Source organism: Thermobia domestica, chromosome 1, assembly GCF_964235325.1.
Source record: "Thermobia domestica chromosome 1, izTheDome1.hap1.1, whole genome shotgun sequence".
In the NCBI taxonomy this organism is placed as follows: Eukaryota; Metazoa; Arthropoda; class Insecta; order Zygentoma; family Lepismatidae; genus Thermobia; species Thermobia domestica.
The window spans coordinates 206,684,173-206,709,388 of NC_137454.1; the positions used below are offsets into that span (position 1 = coordinate 206,684,173).

Below are 25,216 nucleotides of genomic sequence, written 5' to 3' on the forward strand. Positions count from 1 at the left end.
TTTTTTCTTTATTTTCAGCCTTTTTAAAATAAGAAACAAAGACATTATACTGTTGTTAAATGTACTCAAATAATGTACTCGAATGCAGGATTTCGGATGCATTTCAACAATGAGACAATTAGGTAAGCTAGACGTTTTCTACAGGAATCATCCCACACTACTCGTTTGACCTATTGTGTGCTCTGTAGAGTCTTTATACATTACGATTTGTCGCGGGACACAAAAATCTCCGCGACTTCAAACTCAAATCAATACCACTTATGCACGCGATATTTAACATTGAACAGGGAGAACGGTAGTAGTGTTGCTACTCTCGTTTCGCAGGCTCTCAGCAAAAATACTTCCTAGATAGTTCATTGTCACGTTTTTTTAAATATTTTTTTTCAGTCTTGTAAGAATGATAACTTAAAAATATCAGTGGTATGTTTCTATTTTTTGAAGAAAGAATTGAATTTTTCCTGGCAACGTGATTTTAATAAGTGTTCTCCAGCTATCAGCCAGGTAAAGATATTGACATCCTACGTTTCGAATGCAGACATTGCACTATCTTCAGGGATTGTGATAAAGAGGAATGAAGATAGTGCAATGTCTGCATTCGAAACGTAGGATATCAATATCTTTACCTGGCTGATAGCCCGAGAACACTTACTAAAATCACAAAAGATTTTTCTGCAGGGGGAGAGGAGAAATTTCAAACCAGAGAGAATGAAAAAAGTACTGCAAAGATACTAGTATTCCACGTTGAGTACGATCGGATATATTCCTCGGGGAAAATTTCGTATCTACAGGGGGTAAGAATTCCCCGGGTCACCCTTTGAAATTATCATTGATTACCATCACCTCTTTGCTATGCAAAAGTGACTTCTACAGCAAGAAAGCTATGCAAAAGGGCGCGTCTAAAATATATACACACCGGTAACATCATTTCAGGTGTTGCTTGAAGGGAAGGGGGGAGGGCAAGACTCCATCGACATAAATAATTTTACGTTTTTTATTATTTATATTTCTATACTGTTGATTTACAGTATAGAAATATCGCCTCGCCACAATACCTCGCCATGAAGCATCAAACATTTCCTAAATGATATGTAGATTCTTCCTAGTGTCAAAATTACGTATCATGTGGCAGTGTGTCATCAGAAGAGGGCCATACAAGCGCTTGCAGTCGAAATGATTGAACGGCTGAAAGGGGCATGATTATTGGAGGTCACCGATTTAGTCATTTCAATATGTGAGATTTTCGGCAAGTTTGAGGTATTATCTGGTAGGGAGTGTAACGTATGAGAGATAGGAACGAGAAGTTATAAAACTGCAATTCTGACCAGGGAAGCCACGAAAATTGTCTGATATGTTCTGGCGACTATCTTCGACGCGCAGTGAAAGCACACCGGCAAAAGTTGTTGGACACCGTAGCCATAAAAATGTGATCGGCATCTGGGAGTGATGCTAGCGCCAGTACAATTAGTAACGAGGTGTTTTCACTTTGGTTCCATGTAGGGGTGTTCCAAGAACCGGTTTCGGTTCGGTTTGTAGTCTAAACCGAATCAATCGGTTTGGACTTCAAACCGGTCCGGTTCGGTTTGGGAACGGTTCGGTTCGGTACGGTTTGGGAACGGTTCGGTTCGGTTTGTAGAATGGTTCGGTTCGGTTCGGTTTAAGAACTGTTGGGCCCTTTTTGAGGACTGTTTTGTTCGGTTTCAGTTCAATATTTGAAATCGACAGAAATGCAGTTTGCATTATTAGCAACCGTCCACCCAGACATTATAATAAGGGTGAATGTTACGTTTTTCGGTGTAACTTTATTCAGATTAAAATTATTTCGATATTACTGAAACAATTTAGGGGTCGTACTTGTGTGGGTACTTTTACTGATGCTTTGGATTTTGGAATAAAATTCTTAATATCAGTTGGAAGACAACTTTACGGCATGGGCGGATTTAGGAGATACCGTGGTAGGGGTGACAGTTACTTGAAGGGTGGATGCTATTCCAGAAGAAGCTACGTTTAGAATGAAACATTAAATTCGTCTTGAAATGACTAGGGGGGAGGGCATGATTTACACCTGTATGTGGAATATATCCTGGTATAATATTATCAGGTAACCAAAAAAAAAAAAAAAAAAAATGCTGTTTTTGAGAACAGTTACTTTTGTCGCGTTAGTATAGTCAAATTAGTTCTGATGACGCTACACAGTATGGCGCTAAATTCGTTGTACAAAAACAGAGAGGTGGTTCCTGAGAGAAAAAAAGTTCCAGTACATATAGGACGAAAAGCGTGTCATTTACGTGTTATAGGCTGCCGAAAGCGTGGGAAAACAAACTTTAGAGTTAAATATTGCACAAACTACTGATTGTAGACGTGATGTGGCATGATATCGACAAAATATCCTAACCTGCTCTATCCAAATTTGCAGTTTTCAGATTTGTGCAATGGCAGCACAGGGAATTCCCTGATATTTTATGACGTAAAATGAGTGGACAACAACATGTAAAGGACATTTCACTGCCTAGAAATAATACTACGTGGCAGGTCAGTACTCATACACGAAGATAAAAGATGGCGGATGAAGTAAAAATTACTGTGTGTGGTTGCATACCTCCTCAAAAAGTACTAGTAAAGTCGTCGTACAAGAACTCACTGGAAACTTTACGTTTCTAGAATGTTAAAATACGTACGGCACAAGCCGATAAGTAACAGAAAGTAAAGAAATTCCGATTGCTGATCTGCTCATATTAATGATATCGCAACGCTTTTGAGAACGCATCTACCTTTATAACTACAGTAATTGAACAAGAACTACAGACAAATAAAGAACGCGTAATAATAATAATATTAATAATAATAATAATAATTGTTTTAGTACATTCATTTCGATTAGTACATCACACAAATGCGACTACAGTACGTTTTTTCACAATCAATGTTCTAAACTGATGGATATGAAACAAAATATTCCTTCCATTCACGATATTTGTACGTACTGTAACATGGGCCGATATTTCTGGTTTAAAATCGTATAAAGAGACTGCATACAGAAGGTAGTTGTAGGGAGCAAGGTACAGAGGGGAGTCTTTGTTTACATGGAAAGAGGATGGTTGTCAGAACGGACACTGCAAAAGATGTTCAAAGTTTCAACCCACCACTTCAATGCAAAGGTTACAGCGGCGTCGAAGGGGAAGACGCTGCGAACGCGTTGAAACACTCCTGCCGTTTCCTGAATGCTCCACGCTGCAGCAACAATTCGAGCAACCAAATCCTCTTCTGATTGCACAGGCGTCGCGCAGATTAGTTGTTTCATATGGCACCAGAAAAAGAAATCTAAGTGGTTAAGGTCGGATGAGCGAGGTGGCCAAGATACCGGTCCTTCTCTGCCGTCCATTTGTTCGGAAAGGATGCGTTGCGACAATTTCGCGCCTCCATAGCAAATGTGCTGGAGCACCGTTGTACATAAACCACATGTTTCGATGAACAGCCAGTGGCACAGTCTCTAGTAGTTCAGGCAGAATCTCTTTCAAAAATATCCAATACTCCCACCCGGTTAGGCATTGTGGTAGTAGGTACGGTCTGATTAGAATTATCAACGATACATGTCCACACATTCACAGAACACCGTTCCTGATGGGCACGAGTTGACATTCCATATGGGTTTGCCTCAGACCACAAATGTTGAGTGTGAGTGTTCATCACTCCATCATGGGAAAACATAGCTTTACCTTTGAAGAGAATACGAGACATGAAGCGGGATATATTAGCATGGTTCGCGTAGCCACTGGAAAAACTCCCGCCTACATGGATGGCGTGTAATGCATGCACCCTTTGGACATGGAAAGAGTACATCTGATTTTCGTGAAGCATGTTCCGAACCTGTCGATAATGGGTGTTAATTTCAGCAGCTACTACCAGTGTGCTGGTGGACAGTTTTCTCTGATCTTAAGCAAGAATTTCCTCCTCAAAAGTCATAGTCCATACGGTTCTGTTTCGTCCAGCATTGGGCCTGTGTGCTTCCAGTAATCCTGTTTCTTGTAATCTTCGATCTACACCGGAAAACGTTGCGTGGTGTAGAATTCTAAGATTAGGAAACTGTTGTCTGTACACCCTTGTGCCACACGGCCATTACCGTCCGCTTTCCCGTATGCCAGATCAATGTCTGCCAATTTGAATTGAATTGAATTGAATTGAATTTCTCTTTATTTCAGCGGGCGAGCCGGAGGCTGCTCTGCCATGTAACTCTTGTCATCATTACAAAGAAAAGAAAGAAAAAAACAAAGACACAAATAAGATACAAGATACAAACAACAACATAACATGGTACATTCAATAATACTAAGGATAAACAAAACACTCAGTAAATGTAAAAAAAAAAAAAAAAAAAAAAAAAAAAAAAAAAAAAAACACTAATACTGTTAGTCCAATTTCATACTGTAGTAAACCTTTCATGTGTCCCAATGCTTTGTCTCTGATCTCTAAATAATAATGTTTGGAGTGATGATTTAAATGAATTGTATGGTTTGTCAGTGATTGACCTTGGTAGGGAGTTCCAGATTCTTACTGCCGAAATTAAAAATGCCTTCTCTGTTATTTTTCAAGAATGCCGGGGCATATTCAGTTTATTACTTACTCGGGTATTGTAACGGTGAATTTCTGATCTACATGTTAATTTATGATGCAAGTAAGGTGGTGTTTTATGTGAATTTATTTTGTATAGTAAACAACAGTATCGGAGATATCGTCTTCGGGACATGGTTAGGATATTGTTTTCATTAAGTACCGGCAGAATATGCTAAGACTTTCTGTAATTGAGAGAGAAGCGTAAAGAGTAATTCTGTATTTCCTGTATTGTCCTAGTATTTTGAGTGGAGAGAGAGCTACCATATATTGAATTGCATTAATCGAACAGAGGCAAAATGAGAGTGTTGACAAGATATAGTCTTGTTTCTTGCGACAAATAGCCTTTTAATTTATAAAGCTGTCGTAAGATGCGCTTAGCTTTAATACACTGTTCAGAAATGTGTTTACTCCAGCTAAGCCCTTGGTCTATTATTAAGCCTAGATCTTTTACAATTTCTCACGTGTGTACTCCTTTATTACCTCTGTAATCACACTCGTTGGCCGTATGGTGATGAAATGAAGAGAAATTAAAGTGGGAAATGGTAGATGTTTCCTCGCCATTGTGTTCACTGTCCAGAATCGAAGATAGCGAGATTGCAACTTAGTGCAACTCTTCTGTCAAGAGAATGATATTTATGTGTACGATTAGCAAATGTACAAAACCTACATCGTGACAAAGAAGATACCACACCCAAAGCCGTAGCTGCGGGGAAGGGGGGGTGCTGGTAGCAAGAGGGCGCCGAACAAGCAATAAGAAAAAAGAAGTGTTGAAAATGAGTAAACGATGTAGTGCCCCGTAAAAGTATTGGCGCCCTATTAAATCAATATTGTCGGTTTGCAAAGAAATAGATTTGTTAAAAATTTTCTTGCTCGCTACGCTCGCAATCCAAACGTTTCAGTAAAACTCACAAGAAGTTTTTACTTATTATTTACAGAAAGTAATTATATAATGATTTGTTAACGATGTGATATACAAGGTGCCGAGTATTGACTTACATTGTACGTAGGAGCGTTTTCAAAATCAGAAACGGTCAAAGTCTGAAATATGTGTTCGGCGTTTTGATGATGATGAGTGACATCAAGAAATTTCACTAAAACTCGTTTAATAGTCTCATCCAGTCTTGATAAAAGTTGGTATGATCGTACATCTTGACGAGCTTGGTATGACGTAAGCTCAGAGACTTAAAGAAACTGAAACTGTTAGCATGAATAGTTCTACGGTGTAAGGGTCAGAAAGATGGAAACTGAAATGCACTATGAAAAATTCTAGAAGAATTAGCGAGATAAAAACTGAAACTGATATCTGAAAACTTCTATAAGGATCAGCAAGACAGTAACTAAATCTGGAAATGTGAAAAGTTCTCCAGTATAAATGTCAGCAAGATAAAAACCTCGAACTGATAGTTTGAAAAGTTTTTGAAGGATCAGCAAAGCAGAAACTGAAACTGCTTGTGTGAAAAGCTCTGTAAAGATCAGCACTATATTTTCTGTGCCAAAGATCATATTGCATATGTAACTGGTAACACTTCAGTACTTTAAGATCTGTTCTGTTCTACCAAATGGTGTGCGTACAATTACGATTGAATGTTTTTCGAAGGTCATGTACAAGGGGCTGTTTAAAACAATTCTAGTGATAGGGTTGATAAAGTCGTAATGCGGCGACCGTAGTTAATTGTAATCTCATTTCATTTCGAGGACAGAACAGAACAGATACAGGTATGTTACTGGTTCCGTGTCCTATTGAGTGTTGAAAGATCGAGGAAGAAGTTATAAATTTTAATAATTACGTAAATAAAGCCTGAGTGTGTGCCAGACAAGGTAATTAATTGCTTTTATATTATATAGGTATATGAATTTTTCTTTTTTTTTTTTTTTTTTTGTGCTTGTTTTGACATGATTTTATAATTATTTGTTTTCTTATTTGAAATAAAAAGAGCATATTGACAAACATTTTTATATTTTCCTTTTGTCCGAGAAAACTCACGGGCATCATGATGTCCACCACAAATTTACTTCACCGGAAATCGAACCAAGAACCCCACGCACCAGAGGTAGCGCTCTACCACTGAGCCACCGTGCCTCCAACTCTCCGCCACTCTGTATATATTTACACGGAAACAGTTACTATAGGAAGGGATTAATAAACAGATCAAACACACATTAATATTAAAACCTGAGAGTTTATTTCTACTTCAAACAAATGTTACATGATGAATCTGCTTCACATAACACACATGTAAACGTACACTCAACAGACCACAGCATAGAAGATACAATGACAGGTACTTTTCAAATTTAAAACATTTTATAACAAAACTTGGCATCGTAACATAATTCTTTCCTACGATACCACTGTAGCCAATAGTCTTAATTTTAAAATATTATTACTTGAAATAATTTATTAATTGCTGCATTCTGTTTTCCCATAACATTACTATCTCACATACAAACACACTCACACACACACACACACAATACAACATACACTGTCTCCTTATTCAGCCCATCACAGCTGATGGTTAATTTGTCTCACGACAAAATATGTGGAGAGAAACAGTTTAAGTGCAGATTCTTTTATATTTGTAAGGTCCAACACACTCAGTCGTTTGCATGGATCGCCTTAATCAGAAATGACTAGGTTGGGTTAATAAGGCGATTGGCAATCAATCACGCACGCAATCGCTCACTCATTCACTCACTGAATAACAAAGAAATGAGAAAAATATATACATAATAATTTGTTGAAATGATATGCTACTCTGCAGGAACTAAACTGAATATAGTATGCCTTAACTCTATTAAAAATAATCTCGAATTTAGAACTTTTATCTTAAAAATATATAATCCGAAAAGAAGTAGCTAAACGCCAATTCTTATTTACAATTGTAAATATGTAACTGAAATAATACTGGTATAACAAAAATGATTGTCATTGCTGTTTAGTTACGGATAACCTCTCTAGAAATGAACTTGATATTTTAAAGTAGTTACTCTACCACATTTCAGAAACTGCAGATTACCTATAGTAAGTCACAAGGATAAAACAACTCTGTCCATACACTCTTTGTAGCTCAATATGAGCTGAAGTAATTATTTCATACATATATGTACAATAGAATTGAGCTAGATGTCGAAAATACAGTCTCGATGAAAACTCCATGATACTACCACATGTAAGTAGATGATCGGTTGTTCAAAGAGATTTTTTTTAAACTTTTTGACATCCCTTTCTTTAACTTATTCGACGTAGTCATCCTGGTAAAATGAACTGCAACAATCACAGGAATTAAAATTGCTAATGTCTTACTGTGTTATTGTTGAGTTGTGTGTAACTGAAGATGAAAACTAACTTTAGGTAGGTGTGTTCAAGAGTCATATGTACAAGTCACAATGAGAGTAGTTTGTTTCCTCTTCAATACACGTACATTTGTTTCAATTGTTCTCGACAGTCAGGTGATATCGTGAAAACGTCAGGATTTTGTTTTCCTTTGACGAGTCGTCGCCAACGACCTCGAAGATTCTTGCGAAAACCGCGGCAAAATCCTGGTCTTTCCTGCGGAAGCGGAAAAACTGGTGGTACCTCCTGCAAGAAGAAACAGGAATCATATTGTATACAATAAACAAATTTAAGTAACATAATAAGATTATATATGTAACAACATAATAAATAGAAAGAGAATAAATGAAATAGGCAAACTAATGTACCCTTAGCTATAAGAATATTTGATAACTTTCAACAAAATTATTCAATTTTGATGCAATGGTGTTTCTTTTCTTTGAAGGCTCCCAATCACACCACTGCTTGGAGTTAAAATGAGGGTGAATTACCCCTCCTCCCTAAAAAAGAAAATGTTTCACGATATTATATAACTAGGCCTATTTAGTATTGTTGGAATGTTTGAGATTTTTCAGTTATATTCCCAATGTACTGTTTAGAAATCAGTTGAGAATGAAGGAATTACTTTATTGCCAGCAATATTACAATGAGGGGCCTAGAACTATTGCAATAGATTGGAATAAAATCGCGAACGTTTGAGCAGGAACTTTCACACTATCAGCTACAGGGTTACTAACTCTAATTGTGAGTTTCTGTGGACTTAGGGAAAGTTGCACGGACACGCTGTACTGCTGCAACGCTTACTGGCGGACGGATGGTTAACTTACGATTATAGATACAACCCTTTGTTAAAATCGGAACCTATTTACAAATTCTGTCATCTGGGTAAATTTTCGCGAACTTTCTTCGAAAATTACGTTGCACATGACACTAACAAACTGGCTGATGTGAAAATCGAGGATAGAAAATGTTCCTCTCCTTTCGTTGACAGCCGTCTTTTTCTTGTTGTGCCAAGCGACGAACTTTGTAACTACGTGGCTATTTTACCATCTTCTGAAAACTTCTTGAGTTTCTCTTCCCATTGATATTTTTATGTATCTGACGAGGGAACCTATCCAAGTGTAATTCTGACTTCGAGTGGAGACTATGGCCGTTGGATACCTTGTCCCAAAAGAACAAAACACGAAAAGGGATACATTCTCGATCGCAACCGTTGCGAAGATATAAGCGTGAAAAGTTAGAAATTGAGCTTCATACATTACAAAGTCGGATTCCGAGTCAGATTTTTCGGAAACGGTCGGGTAAGGAAACTCAGCGAATACATATCAAATTAGTTTGGGGAGCACAGCACCTTTTGAATGAAAAATTTGTGTCCCCGGGGCACTCGCAGGGTCCAACTCAAAATTTGCAAATGGAACCGGGGGTCAAGTAGCATACTGTATAAAAACTATTGTTAAATAAAAGAAGATAGAACAAATCTCAACTCTCTACGATAACCCTGTGCAAATGAGTGGTCAAAATGTCAATACAAAAATGAAATGAAATGAAATCTTTGAGTTTTACGTCCCACAGTTATGCCGGTTAGGCTAAAGAAGACAGCGATGATGAGTAATGAATGAAATGATGGAATGAAGAAAGTGGGAGGAAACGGGAGAACCCAAGGAAACCCACGCATACGGTGTTTGTCTACCACAAAGTTCACGTGGCGGCGACTGGGATTGAACCCAGGACCCCAAGCACCAGAGGTGAACGCTCTACCACTGAGCCACCGGCCCCCAAAATGTCATACTTTGCACTTTTAAACGTGTTTTTCTGTTTTGTTATTGTCGCAACTTAATGGATTTAGAAGAATGGCTATACATTTCCTGATGTAGGTTATATTGACCAGTTGCTCGTTTGCACAGGGTTAGCGTAGAGTTGAGATTTGTTCTATCTTCTTTTATTTAACAATAGCTTTCACACAGTATGCTACTTGACGCCCGGTTCCATTTGCAAATTTTGAGTTGGACCCCGCCTAGGACCCTGCGAATGTGCCGGGGACACGAATGTTTCATTCAAAAGGTGCTGGGCTCCCCACACTAATTTGATATGTATTCGCTGAGTTTCCTTACCCGACCGTTTCCGAAAAATCTGACCTGGAATCTGACTTTGTAATGTATAGTATGGAGCTCAATTTTGAACTTTTCACGCTTATATCTCCGCAGTGGTTGCGATCGAGGATGTATCCCCTGTCGTGTTATGTTCTTTTGGGACAAGGTATCCAACGGCCATAGTCTCGACTCGAAGTCATAGTTACACTTGGATAGGTTCTCTCGTGAGTGTAATTAAATCTAACTGGGAAAATCATTTGCAATAACCATACAATTACAAATATTAAATGAATGAAAATATATTACTATTTAAAAGAAATTTAAAATCATATAGAAACAAATTAGTTTTCAATTTCTTTAAAAATTATCTTTATTATTATTATTATTATTATTATTATTATTATTATTATTATTATTATTATTATATCAACGTATCTTGGCCACGCCAAGTATCATGACTTTCTAAGTTATTGTGTGGACATTCATGGTCGACTATCACCACTCAAACCACAACGATATTCCAGACTTAAGGTAATGGGCTAAACAATTCGTTTTGACGTTAAATAGTACAATAGCCATCGAGAATACTAGTATTTATGTGCGCAAATTAAAATCCAGAATCTCAGTTTTATCAAATCAAGGAATTTTATTGATCGCTTTGTTTGATCTTAACTTTTTGCTGATAATTGATAATAAGAAAGGCAACTGACGCTATGACTGTGTTATCTAAAATTCTTCATAAAACCAATGAATCAAATAGATATTTGAAGTGGTAGCACAGCTGTGAAATCTCTTCGAGTTGAGATAAGGCACGATCAATTGCACGATAAAACTACTTATGATACCCTCAACAGTTTCTTGAACGTACTGAGGAAACTATTTCCTTGTTCTTTACAATCTCATGAAACGACTGCATATGAACTGAAATGTGCGTAGCATATGTTATATAATGTTCACTAATGAAAATGACATCGAGAAAGAAATACAATCAGTACATGATACTTCTTTCAACACTTATGTAATTACTCTATTTAGAACCTGTGTTATTGTTTAAATAGTAGTAAATATATAGTAATAGCCATACTCTCCGATTCAGCTGAGGTAATTCTGTCTTTTGAATAGCTATGATCTTATCAGTACCAAAATTATCCCATTCCTTACAAAATAAATTTGTCCAGACGCTAAATTGTCCCCATTATTGTAGAGGTTCTTTTCTTCAATGTAAATGAATTACTGACAACCGGACTTACACTGAAAACCGTCTTTACAATAGTAACCTTGAGAAGTAGACTTACTCTTTATTTGTCAGAAATGAATTTTATTGTCAGTGAAGTTGCTAAACTCTCATTGATAAACTTAATTATCTTTACCGATATTTCTAAATCAGTCGAGTCCCTGCAGTATTTTAGTCTCGAAACTTTACAATATGGAACCTTGGGTATATAAAAATCACTATTTAAAATTATGTTAGTCAGATCGTTGTTAAGGTTAGATTCATGCCACAAATTTATCTCCTTAATTCATATTCGTTAGTTTGGATAGTTTTGAAGCAATTTTTTTAAACTTTTATTATGCACATGTAATATGAAAACTGTTTTGTATTTTAATTCGTGATGTACGTGGACCAAATGACTATTAGACCTTAATACATAATCACTTGCATCTGTAGACCACTTCAGAGGAAGAGAGAGAGAGTACCATATTCAAATCACGAAGATCAATACCAACGCCTCAATAAGACAGCAATTACTTGTTTGTGTTTACCGAGTATCTTTCTTGGTATCGAGACTATGTGAAATATTTAACGAGGGATCTGAACCACGTATATTTTATTGGTGGTGGAATCCGAGATTATGGACTCAGAAAGTACCGTTCGAACCACTAGTGAATCACCAGAAAGTAAGTAGTTGTATTAAATGTTATGTTTAATAAAAAGAAATGCACTTCTAACAAATTTCGTTTTGCCAATAACTCCTTAATGAATATCAGCATTATTTTATGGAACTTAGAAAAGCAGTTCCAAGCCTGAGAAATCTAGGATTGATGTCAGGAAGGGCATCCGATCGTAAAAGCTACTTCAAAACCATCATGATGGATCCTCAGAATTAAACCTTGGAAAATGCTAAGGCGTACCCTGTAGGTGACGCGCAAAGGCTTGGCCCGACTTCTGTGGGAAATGGGCAAGAGATAATGAGTCGAGGATGGGCTCGGTTAAAGAAGCTGGCCCACGTGACGTTAAGAGTCTAAACACAATGTTGAGACGATAAATGAATGAGAAAGATTGCAGATCTGAATGAAAGAAGAATGCAGATCTGACGGAAAGAAGAAAACTGATAATCCTGTGTGTGCAAGAAACAAGATGGAAAGATAATAAAGCAAGGGAGCTAGAAGGCAGCTACAAGTTACTGTGTAGTAGAGCAAATTGACAAGCAAGAAACGGCATGGGGATTATTCTTTCTACTGATCTAAAAGTGTGGCAAGTGTGAATAGGAGCGACAGATTGAAGAATATAAAGATGTGCAAGGACGAAATAATCAATGAGGAAGAAAAGATAGGAGGATTTGGGCCAAACTTCTCACCATCCTGATAGAGGGAAAAGTAATTGTGGGTGGTGACTTGAATGGACATGTCAGTAGAAGCAGGGAAGGGGCCGAGAGAATACATAGTGGCTGGAGTGTGGGAGAAAGGATAGAAGAAGGAGAAAGAGTGATAGACTTTGAAACGGCATGCAATACATATTTTCAGAATAGGAAGAAGTACTCGTTTTAGTAGTGCGGAAGAAGAAAGTTAAATCTACTACATTTTGTGGTGAAGACAATATCTCAAGTAAGTTTAAAACTACAAAGTAATAAATGGTAAAAGCGTGGCCCTGCCGCATAGAATGTTGAGTAGATACAATAGGAGGTCGCGAAATGGAGAGCCGGGAATTAAATGATGGCGGCTGAAAGAGGAGAAATTGTGAGAATCGTTCAAATAAAGTTTATAGGGGTAAAGCTGCAAGACCATGTAGGCCTACAAAAATAGTGGAGCGTAAACAGCAGGAACATACTAATGGCCGCAGAGAAGTCTTTGGATAGAACTTCAGGAAAGAGGACGTGGTGGTGGAACGAGGAAGTGCAAAAAGCTATTAAAGCAAAGAGAGGAGAAAGGAAAAAAATAGGATGCTTCTGGGATAGAAAAAATGTTTCAAATTGGCTAATAAGGCAACAAAGAGAACAGTGACTACAGCAAAAGCCCAAGCCTGGGATGAAATATATGACGAAATTGAAACACCGAAGGGACTGAAGGAGTTATACAGGTCAGCAAAAATAGAGACGAAACCCAAAGGATATTACTCATATTTGTCAAATGAAGAATGACCAAGGATTGGTGCTTACCAGTGAAGACAGGATAAAAAAGATAAGCCGGTTATTTCGAAAAGCTTTTAAAAATCCAAGGTAAGTTTTCAGCGATGGAACTTCAAATCTTGGAGCAATATCAAGAGTAAACCGGAAAAAGAGAAGGCGTTAAAGAAAATGAAAATGGGAAAGACGAAACGTCCGAATGACAGGACCATGGAAGAGTTTGCGGCCAGAGTCATAGATATTGTATGGAATCTGATGCAGAAAATCTGTGAGCAGGAAAAAAGTGCCAGGTCAATGAAGGGATAGTGTTACAGTAACTATTTTCAAGGAGATGTGCAGAGCTGTGTAAACTACAGAGGCATAAACTAATGCCATGCGATAAAGATCTGAGAGAAAATTGCAAGAGAATGATTACGAGAAGAAACACCAATAGGAGAGCAATTTGAATTTATGACAGGCAAGGGTACAACGAACGCAAATTTTATACAAACTATGGAAAAACATCAGGAAAAACAAAAGGGAATGTGTGTAGTCTTCACTGATTTGAAAAAGGTCTACGACAGAGTACAAGTTAGGAAATATGAAGATGTCTGAGGAAGAAAGGAGTGCCAGAGAAATATTTAAGAATAACTCAAGACATGTATACAGGAGCTACGATCCAAGTAAAAGGTAGTGTGGGATTAACACACCAAATCTCTGGATTACACCAGGGCTCAGCTCGTACCTCTTCAACGTTGTCATGGATATTATAACTCAAGATGTGAGGAATGAAACTCCCTAGCGTATGATGATTGTCGATGATATTGTACTATGCAATACAAACAGGGAAGAAGTTGAAAAAAAGAAGATAAATCTTTGGAAGACAGGTCTGAAAATTAGTAGAAAGAACACAGACTATCTCGAGTTTAACGTTCAAGGAAACTAGCAAGTAATGCTTCAAAAAGATTGAATTGAAGTAAAAGTTTTTAAATAATTAGGCTCATCTGTTGCCAAGAATAGTGATTTAGACGTGGGGATAACACGCAGCATACAAGAGGGATGAAGAAATTGGAAGAAACTATGTGGAGTTCCATGTGACCGCGGAATGACAGTAAAGAATAAAGCAATGATTTACAAAACAAAAGTTAGGCCAGCAATGATATATGGAGCAGAAACATGGACAATAACAAGGTAAAAGATTGAATGTTACTGAAATGAGAATGCTACATTGGATGTGTGGGGTAACAAGGAGACAGAGAAAGTTGTAAGAGCTATCTAAGAAGATCCAAAAAAGAAGACTGCAGTGATATGGCCATCTATTGCGAAGAACAAACGACTATGTGGTAAGAATAGGAATGGAAATGGAAGTGGATGGGAAGAGAGATAGAGCAAGAAGGAACTGAATAGACATGGTTAAGAATAACTTTAGGGAGAAAATTCTAACAGGAAAAGAATTTCGAAACAGGGTTTTATGGAGAAGATTCATCAGAAACGTTGACCCCACCTAACTGGAGAAAAGAAAAGAAAAAAAGCAGAAAGAAAATTAATTTACAATAGAAAACAATAGCCTATGCTCTAATGATCTCCCTACACACAAATATTGACCAAACTGTGATCTAAGAACTTTTCTTTTTAAAAAAGAAAACTTGATTCTTTGTAATTCTTGTTGTAATAATTAAGATTACTAATTCTGGAGTATTTCATATCGGTTGGCGTTTTTCATAATTCACGAGATCTTGTTCTCAGAAAAGAAATAAAGTTTCTGAAAGCAGGTACAATATCATTACGGTTTGTACAGAGGAATTACAATGCGGAAGAAACTTCTTGGGTACTAAGCGATTATTATGTATTTACTATGATAATTATGTACTTTCATGGAGTTCCAAAGATCGAACGCTTTTAACTTTCTAACTTACAACGTTTCTGAATCCAAACGCTGAAATTTTCATTCGGAGCTCGAATGATGTTTCTAAGTTCGAATAAAGTAGAATACAACAGATGGCAGCGTTGATTAAGGTTTAAAGTTAAAAAAAAAAAAAAAAAAAAAACTTTTTAAAGTGAGAATTTTATTACAGGAAATGAAAATATCACGTTGCCTTTGCATTGGTTTACAAAATTGTGGGGAAAATTGCACTAATAAGACAGTGGTGCCCAGGGATATCAAACATGTTCGACAATAACGTGATGGTTATTTATGTATTAAAAAAAAAAAAATCGTCAGAACTAACTCCCTAGAAGAAAGAAAACGCGAGGTCTCCATAATTGCTAAGCTGAACGGTGACTCTTGAACAACGGAAGCATAAACTGTCACATTATTATACTTACATGGAGTCCTCATTTATGTGTATTAAAAAAAAAATTAACTGTAATTTTTATGTGGCCATAACTACAACTGTTGTTCAGTAATAACATTGGAAATGTTCTATTTCATTATCTATATTATAATTAATAATATTGTAAATAATACATTTCTTTTTAATGTTCGTATATGGGAGCATATTACATTTACTTTTCTAATTATTACCGTATGCTTTCTCCGCTGGTCTAGGTTAGCGCGTGCAACTTTAGTGGTCTCGAGTTCGATACCCGATAGAGGAGCTCTAAAATTTGAACGATTTACGGTGATATGGATTCCACCTTTAGTATAGGTCCACGTCTCATATAGTCTCGGTGCTCAAAATATACACTCAACTTCTACGACATTTATTGTCAATTGTGATTTGCATTTCGAACAATTGAAAGTTCGAACGGGCTTCTGAAACAAATTCAATTCAATACGAACTATGAGGCATCCTATACAGTGAACGTGTTTCTCTGGGATTCAATAAAAGAAATTATATATATATATATATATATATATATATATATATATATATATATATATATATATATATAAATCACTGATACCGTCGAAAGATGTAATTTCAAGAGCAAATCCTATTTCAAGGTCGGGAAGACCCACAGATAAATTTTCGCAAGATGCCGGGAAATTATTTTCAATGCAGTGAACATGATTCCAGATACTTCGTTAATAAAAAGGAGAGGAGGAGGGGAAGGAAGTCGGTAAAGATTCTCACGATCTTCCCATCATTCCCCACCTGACTCAAGAAGCAGTTCTAACACGAAACCAATAATATGTATCATTCAAACACAGCCTAAGTCATTAGTACTATTTATGATGTTCTCAAGGTTAGGTTACATAATGTATCGGAAGGTATCTTTAAAAGCATATTTTAAAACAATACTCAGGAATCAAATTACTTGTGATGATGGGAGGGAATCTTCCGCTAAAGTTGCCTCGTTAACTACTACTTTGCATTTTCTTCCTTGCGTGATAAAACACGTAATTGTATGTATAAATATAGGAGAATCCTCTGTTAAAAACATTTTAAATTTATACAACACCATATGCAACTACTTATTTTGGACTTTTAATATTATGTTTTATAGGAATAGTTAGGAGTTTAATTTACCTAAAATAGCACTTTGTCTTGAAGATTATTTTATAGGTTTTAATTTAGTTTTAAGTTGATCTATTCCTTGAAGAATAGGTGTGGCCCGCGAAGCGAAGTAGCTAACACTCCAGGTTTTGGTGCGAGCGGTCCCGGAACAACACTGTCGAAAATGTGTACAAACCTTATCAGGCCAGACATTGAAAGTGAGGTTTTCCTCATTTACACCAGGCAAATCTCGGGATGTTACCTAACAAAGGTCCCTGGCCGCTTCCTTCCCAACTTTCCCGGATAGTGGGGTCGCCGAGGGACATCATTCCTCATGCGTGACAGGCTAAAATGGACATAGATGCCGAAAGGCCAGAAATATAATTCATTAATTCCTAAAATTAATAAGTCGGTCATTCTTGTTTTTCTTTTCAACTAGCAGGTAAATTAAGGGGGCAGACTACTAAATATTTTTGAAAGACTAATAATTTTTCTTTTGCCTGTTTTTCGTAAGTGGAAAGAGGTAATAAAATGTAACTTACCACAATAATAGATAATGCTATTCTACACCCGAAAATACGGATCGAAAGAATTTTCAGTGTTGCCATCCATAGAAATAACAGTGTGACCAGAATTTGAATTACTAAAAATTCTAGGTAAAGGCAGCGACTAGAAAAATAAACTCAACGGTAATTGATGACTTATCATGCTGTCTATCCTTCTTGTTTACTACTTTTTAAATAATATTTCTATTTATTTTATAAGCCTTACATAAATTCTTACAAAATAAATAAGTCATTACAAAATAAATAGAAACATTATTTAAAAAGTAGTAAACAAGAAGGATAGACAGCATGATAAGTCATCAATCACCGTTGAATTCATTTTTCTAGTCGCTGCCTTTACCTAGATTTTTGAGTAATTCAAATTCTGGTCACACTGTAATTTCTATGGATGGCAACACTGAAAATTCTTCCGATTTGTATTTTCAGGTGTAGAATAACATTATCTATTATTGTGGTAAGTTACATTTTATTACCTCTTTCCACTTACGAGAAACGGGCAAAAGAAAAATTATTAGGTTTTCAAAAATATTTAGTAGTCTGCAGCCTCAAGGATAGAATCAAGGTAATGAAGTGGTCTAATGATTTCTACGTTTACAAATTAAACCTTTATAATCTATTTTTAAACCTTTTTTTAAAAAAAAAAAAAAGAATTATTCACGGTAATAAGAAACATTTTTCATAAATATTTTGCAAGTACTTAGTCTCTATAGAAGTAGAAATAATGTGTCCTACTTCTTACGTTGATTTTGAAAATGTAAAAAAGTTAACCAGAAAATTCGGGGATTCAGTGGACCAATGATAATGCTTTTACGTTTCGAATGTAAGTCTGTACAGTCAGTTATTGGTTTATTGGAGTTAATCGTCCGTTTTGAGCCCCTATGCTATATATGAGATATGGACCCACAGTGTAAGGTGGAATCTGAACCACCGTAAAATGTTCGAATTGCAAGTTTCTTCCACCATGAATCGAACTTGGGAGGGACGTTAATCCTTCATGGCAATTTCTTGGAAGAAAATGTCGTCCCTAAGATCGTCCCTTTTGCTGTTGCTATCAACAATGTTCTGTCTCAGATCAGGGTTCCTGTCAGTGGTCTGTCGTAACTTGAAGATTATGTTGTCGCTCGTGATACATTCATGGTATTACTCGACATCTTCACCTGACACTATATCACCTTGTTCGTTGGTCGATGGGCTTTCGGATTTGAAGAAAAAAAAAAAAAAACAACCCTGTATATAGGCCTACAGTTTTGCCGCCAACGAACTTGCCTTGAAAAACCCAGATTTGTCTCTCATCGTTTGTTGATACAGTTCGTTTTCTGGTTCAGGATTTTGGTTGCCGTTTAACGTGTGCACCACACATTTGAAATGTTAAGTACTCTTGACTTCGAGTTGTGAATTTGCTTTGTGTCCTATCCAACCGCACTCTATGGTGCTGATCGCGTTGTTGTATTGAGATTATTCGCAGTCGAAAACGGTCCAAGTTAGAGGACTGTTTCATTGCGAACTCATCTTCTCGTTATTATCTGCTGAAGAAACTTGACACTATTTTTCATCTAGGAATTGGGTTAGCTATTAATGCTTTCTCGTCTAACCCTGTTCTGCCTTTATGTAGAAGCAAACGAGTGCTAGCATATCGTCGTAACAGATGTCGCAGAAATTATATAGTACACGAGTTTGCATTTCTGACAACTGCTGTAGCTTCCCGTTGTATGGTGGACAGATTTACGAGAGATATGCAACACGTCCTCGAGCTACACACCCATGACGTTCGTGCTATGATGATGACGCTCTCATTTTACATCTTATTTATTGTAATGTCAATCGTTCATACAGGGCGGCGATTGGACGTTGAAAGTGGGTGGGTAAGACATTATCTGAATATTTGTATATCAATGTTAGTTTCCCTGGTTTCTAGCCATTCTTTTGACGAAATGTTGTATAACTAATAGGATACTAGGGTATATCATTTTTCGTTAAAATATCGTAATTCATATTTTATTAAGTAAATTGACAAGAGCAGCGGAAGTAGGTACTACTCCTTTGTACTCTAAAACAACAAAGATGTAAGAAGAGATTTAATTCCTTGCTCATGAACATCTTAAAATTCTGTTCGGAAAATTTTGTAATCAGACTATTTAATACAGGGATGCAAATAAGCAACAAAATTTTACTCGCCCAAGAAAAAAGCTACTAGCCCACATCTCACAATAGAAATCATTTACTTATCTTCGGTAAGTTATTAAGTACTCGCCCGCAACGATGAACCACTCGTCCCGGGCGAGTAGTTATTTGCATTCCTGATTTAATAAATTTGCAAAACAAATAAATAGACACTATAATATTGATCATAAACTGGGAATTTATGAACAACTTAATTTTTAATTCCATATATGCTATAAAACGTATGTTATTACTCTTAGAAAATGAAAGACAGTAAGTAAATACTATAAGCATATGCTACGACATTTAAAGAAATATTTGCTTTTGCAGCTTCCCGAGACATGTTCATGTCCATTAGGTGTAGTTTTCAGTTTCTTGGAACACATCAGAACACAATACTTAGAATCACTCCATACTCCAGTTATATAAAATAATCCTTAAACCTAGAATTATGTTGAATTCTCTAAATTTAATTGTTCATACACTCGTACACCCCTAAACACATCACTTCACTCGTATATTACACTGCAAAACAATGGAAAGGTAGAAGTTTCTTATTACTCTTTTTTTAATAATATTCCTTATTATTAGAAAGAAGAAAAGATTTTTGGAACTATTAATTTTTGTGCAATTAAAGAATAACTTGTGGAAGATTTTTTTCTTTGCGAAATGTTCTCTCAATTAATTTCAAAGCGGCTGATTACCATATCCAGCCCTTGTAAGAAAAAAATGAAAGAAATGCTGGAATTGTTGTGCTCCAATAGGTTAATTTTTGGGTTATTTTCGGTGGCAATTAATTGCTGTGTTGAGTTGATTTGGAGTCTAACGTTCCTTTCAGCGCTAGGCTGTATGAGACGGGACTTACTCATTAACATGGAATCCGAAGTACATGAGCAGTAGAAATTAAAACGCAACACCTGTAGCTTTCTTCACTCCACGGAAAGACGAACAATACGTACTCACGCAACGGCAAATATTATATGGCACCATTTTTTAATGAACCAGTAATTCATACAAAAAGTTCAAAAATTTATTCAAAAACCAAATTTCCAAATGAAACTATATACATTAATGGGTTACTTCAAAAAAGTGGAGGAGAGCAGCTGCCCCCTTTGCCCCCCCTAATCGCCGCCCATGCGTTCATACTATGAAGACGGCGTCGCCCCCATCCATGTTCGGCACATTCTTGTAGAATATCCAAAATACTCAGACATCAGAGAACGTTTATAACTGCTTAAAAACCTTAGATTTTGAGGAATTACGCGGTCTTGAATGGTTGTATTCTTGCTTCTATTCCTGCGATTCAGATCGACAACGTTCTCTGAGGATCCTTATTATATGGGCGTCATTTTGTGTTTCATGTTTTGTTTATTTTATTGCTATTTTCACTTGTAATTATTATCCTTCCTTTTCTGTTATTGACTTTTCTTAAGCTTTTTCGCTGTTTTTTTATTTCATATTTTGTATTATATTTATTTATTTATATAGTTTATAGTTTTTTTTTTATTTCGTTTTAATAGCCTTAAAAGTCGTGGTTATCATCATTTATTCATGTTGGTAGGCCTTTCATTACACGGACAAATAAGAACGGATTTTGCGTTCCTGTAACATTTGAAATTTTCCAAATCAATCAATCTGTTGTTTTATGAACTATTTATTTCAATGCTAGAAAGAAAAATACTAAATAAAATAGCACTGATTATAAGAATAAAAATTTCAACAAATTATGAAATATTTAATTATTCGCAAGTATTAATGCCATATCTGGTTTATTGTGGTTAAACATTATGTATTTGTGTTTTTAACAACAAAAAACTTTGTTTCAAAGAAATGAAACAGATAAATTATGTTCGTTTTTCTTTTATTTCACATAACAATTCTCATACCCAAAAGGAAGAATTGGTCCAATTACCTATTACTGGTAATAATAATATATGTTTTTCCTTTACTATATGGGTATACATACACGTTTTTTTTTTTTTTAAATAACTGATTTACCTAAAGTTCTTCAGTTCATTGTTTTCCTTTTTCTTTGTTTTTATCTTTAACAAGGACGTAAACACAAACATCCAGGACATACAACTCTATTAGGAAAAGCAATTGTTCAAGTTTGAGATGGATTACTGACAGGTAGAAACTCTTTCTTCCATCGTCTCACAAGTGTATGAGTACTCCTTAATCATGTTCTCCCCTCAATTTTGAATTGATGTACGATAGACGACAGCTTTCTCCCATGGCTACCCTGTTTGCCAGATCTAAACATACGATTTCTACCTTTAATAGCTCGTCAAAGACTGTAACCACACCACCATTGCGAGGGTTAGGGGGCAGGTGTTTTCTCTTACGTTACTGATTACAGCCGTATTTCTTTTCATTTGCGAAACTGAATTTTTTTAAATGAATACCCTGTGCACCTAATGGATTGTTTTAACTATGATCAATTGATCTCTGTGATTGATTGATATAACTATAAACTTCATATATGTTATTAAGAATCGAACCTGGAACTATTCGTGTCGAGTGCTACACATACAATTACTTGTGAACTCTTAAAGAAAATCTTATTGCGTCATACAAGGACAGACAAGCTCAGGAAAATAACTGCAATGGGAGAAGGTTGATGAACAAATTTATTGCATTCTTCTGTGCACCGTTACAATTAAACGTGTAGAAAGGAAAAACATACATTTTTTCCTTTTCTTTTTTGTTCTCTGAAGTTAGTTGATGAAGTGAACGGACAAGTTCAAGACCTAATCCTTGACTTGGCATGTTTTGATCCAAGGACTAAATGGTTGTTTCCTATGTGCATACACAAAAGCATATACGGTACCACAGCCACTTCATTAAGGAGAGGTAGTTCTTTACCTTCAAACAATCCCAAATAGTGTTACGTAATAGACGTTAGTGTTCACTGTTCAATGACGAAATGCACAGTCAAGTGATGTCACAGAATTAGAAAGAAAAAAGGAAGACTTGAAACTCAGAAGAATTTCCGCTCGAACTTCAAACTGCTAAGAGTAATTTTAATGTTTATTATTTATCAATTAACACTTAGATGGAGTAGGAATAGATTCTGCTGATATGGATTAAGACCTACGATTTAATATCAGTCGTAAACACTTTTCATTATATACAGGGTGTCACAATACTTTGGGAATAGATTTCCTCAAATCAAAATAAGAAAAAAAAAAAAGCTCATATCGGCCTGTGCTCAAAAGTGGATAATTTCGAAGTTATAGGGTGCCGAAAACGTGAAACAAGTGAGTTTTAAAGGTCCATAGTTCCACTACTATAGGACTGATCGTAGTCGCTGAGGAACTAGTATGTGAATTATCGTATATCCATGTTTAAGAATGTTCCAGTACTTGCACACCAATTTTTAGAGAGGTAGTTGGAGAGTAAACAAGTACTCCCAAACAACCTCTCTAAAAATGATTGTGTAAATACCTGAGGTTGTGAAAGATGGATACTTGGATAGTTCGTATACCGGTACCAGTTCCTCAATGATGTCTTAATTCAGGGTGTCTATCGGTCACGAAATCAGAAAACGGTCATGAAAGTCAAGAAAAAGTCACGAAATTTAGCTTTTGGGTCACGATTTTTTTTATATCTGTACAAATATAAGTAAAAACTGGAAAATTTTGTTCTATAAAACGTCAAAATTCATCACCAAAAATATCTATGATCGGCTTTAGATGCTATTACATCGCAAGCAAAGCACGCTTATATCACATGCATTAAAAAAAAAAAAAAAAAAAATCAGCCTAATTCGCACCCAAATTTGCTCTTGAGAAGGCTACGCAGTTTTATGGTCTGGTAAAAAAAAAAAAAAAAAGTCACGAAATTTTATTTTGGAATTTTAGTAGACACCCTGAAATTCGACTACGATAGATCCCATAGTAGTAGAGCTATGTACTTTTAATGTTCACTTGTTTCGCGTTTTCGGCACCCTATAACTCCGAAACCATCCACTTTTGAGTACAGGTCCATTTGGAGCTTTTTTTTATTTTGATGTGAGGAATCTGTTCCCAAAATATTGACACGTTTTTGTAACACCCTGTATATCAGTAACTGATTTTCTTATGTAGTTTTCCATTATCAATATAATAAATTACAACTTTAGTATCCCAATGACCACCGGTACAGCTGCATTACGTATCTTTCGCTTACATTGAATTATTATGCCATTTTCACCGAAATATCTCATAGCCCGGATATTAGACCCTATGTAAAATGGAAAATATTTATGGTCCATGGTAAATCGATGCTCTTACTACCTCGTATCTAGCGTAATCATGTCCATGCCAGTCTTGAATTTCAGTTCCCAATTTAGTTTGTTCTTTCCCCAATACTGATTATTACGGACTTGGTAAAGGTCGAGGCAATGGTAAAGATATTGGCTACTTTTAATAGTTGAATAGTTTCCTTGACATGTCTGAGAGACCTCTACCTTGAATAATAAAGTTCAAACAGTTAAAAGTTTGTTCCAAATTTAATTATTTTCTGTTAAATTTTATTGCAATAGGATAGTATTTGACCTACTGCCTCTCCCTTCCTCTTGACCTAAAAGTGAGAACAGAATTATCACAAACATATTGAAATGCAAAACAATTTAATTGGACTAGTTGTTCACTTCACAAGTTTTCCTATTAAATTCCGGTATTCTTGCCTGTTTGTAAAAAAGTATTTAAAAAGGTTCAATATACTGCAGCAGTTTGAAATATTAAGAACGTGCTCAGTTTGTTCCAATTATTGTATTAATTGTTCATACCTTAAAGAATTTAAGGTTCATCACCGCATAAAATCTCACCCTTTGATTCTAACTGTGAAGTTAACTTAAAAAATACCCATATCCGAAGACCCTCGCATCTCCATCATCTTAGCCTATCCAAAAGTCTCCTTTAGAGATTTTCCGTTTAAAACTCCATCCACTTCGCGAATGGCATGTCCCATACGTTCTCGACATCTCGAATTTATTTAAACTCGTATTATACATATTTTTTTTTTATATATCCTGCCCTGCTGCTATTCTGAAATTCCGCATTATGTAACTTTCTATTTTTGTCTCTCTCTCTCTCTCTCTCTTTTTTTTTTTTTTTTTACACCGAATGTTTTCTTTATTTAACTTTGTTATGTATCAGAAACACAATAAATTTTAAATCATCTTTCAAAATATATTCACAAGTAACATAAGTTTCTCTTTCTCCCTTTTTTCTGTGGCTATCAAAGGGTAAGAAAAATTACAAGTAGCTGGCACCAGTAAGCTCAGAAGGAAAATAGAAAATATTTTTAGCTTAACGGTGTTCAATGCCGGAGCCATCTTTATTTCTTAGCCCTGATTTAAGAGGGATTATTTCTGTTTCCTTCTAAATGAACTGGAATTTCAATGGTTTGATTTCACTGATTCCATCTTTTTTTTTAAATCTTTTTGATAGATCTCTCACATCATACTTATTAAGAGAGAGAAAACGATTCGACGAATATAATTTTAAAAATATAGATGAGAACCATGCCCGTATCCACGGGGGCGTCCCCCTAAAATTTTCACGATAGACTTGAAAGAGAACTATAATATGGTTGGATCGGGCCCCCTAACATCTATCGAACTCTCCTACATGTTTGGGCTGGCTATGAGCCTGATGTGAACCCTGAAATAAAATTTAATATATTTTAAATACTCTCTACTTACACG

The 25,216-nt window shown here is 35.9% G+C and overlaps 1 protein-coding gene across 3 annotated transcripts in view; it reads right to left on the minus strand.

The window, feature by feature from the left end:
* Positions 1-6,768: 6,768 nt before the first annotated feature.
* Positions 6,769-25,216, minus strand: part of LOC145693276 (uncharacterized) — a 283,940-nt gene continuing 265,492 nt past the window's right edge. For all 3 annotated transcript variants that reach the window (XM_081769141.1, XM_081769125.1, XM_081769132.1), the window contains one exon: positions 6,769-8,191. In XM_081769141.1, coding sequence (XP_081625267.1) covers positions 8,041-8,191 — 151 coding nt within the window. In that variant the 3' untranslated portion in view covers positions 6,769-8,040. The remainder of the gene's footprint in view (positions 8,192-25,216) is intronic.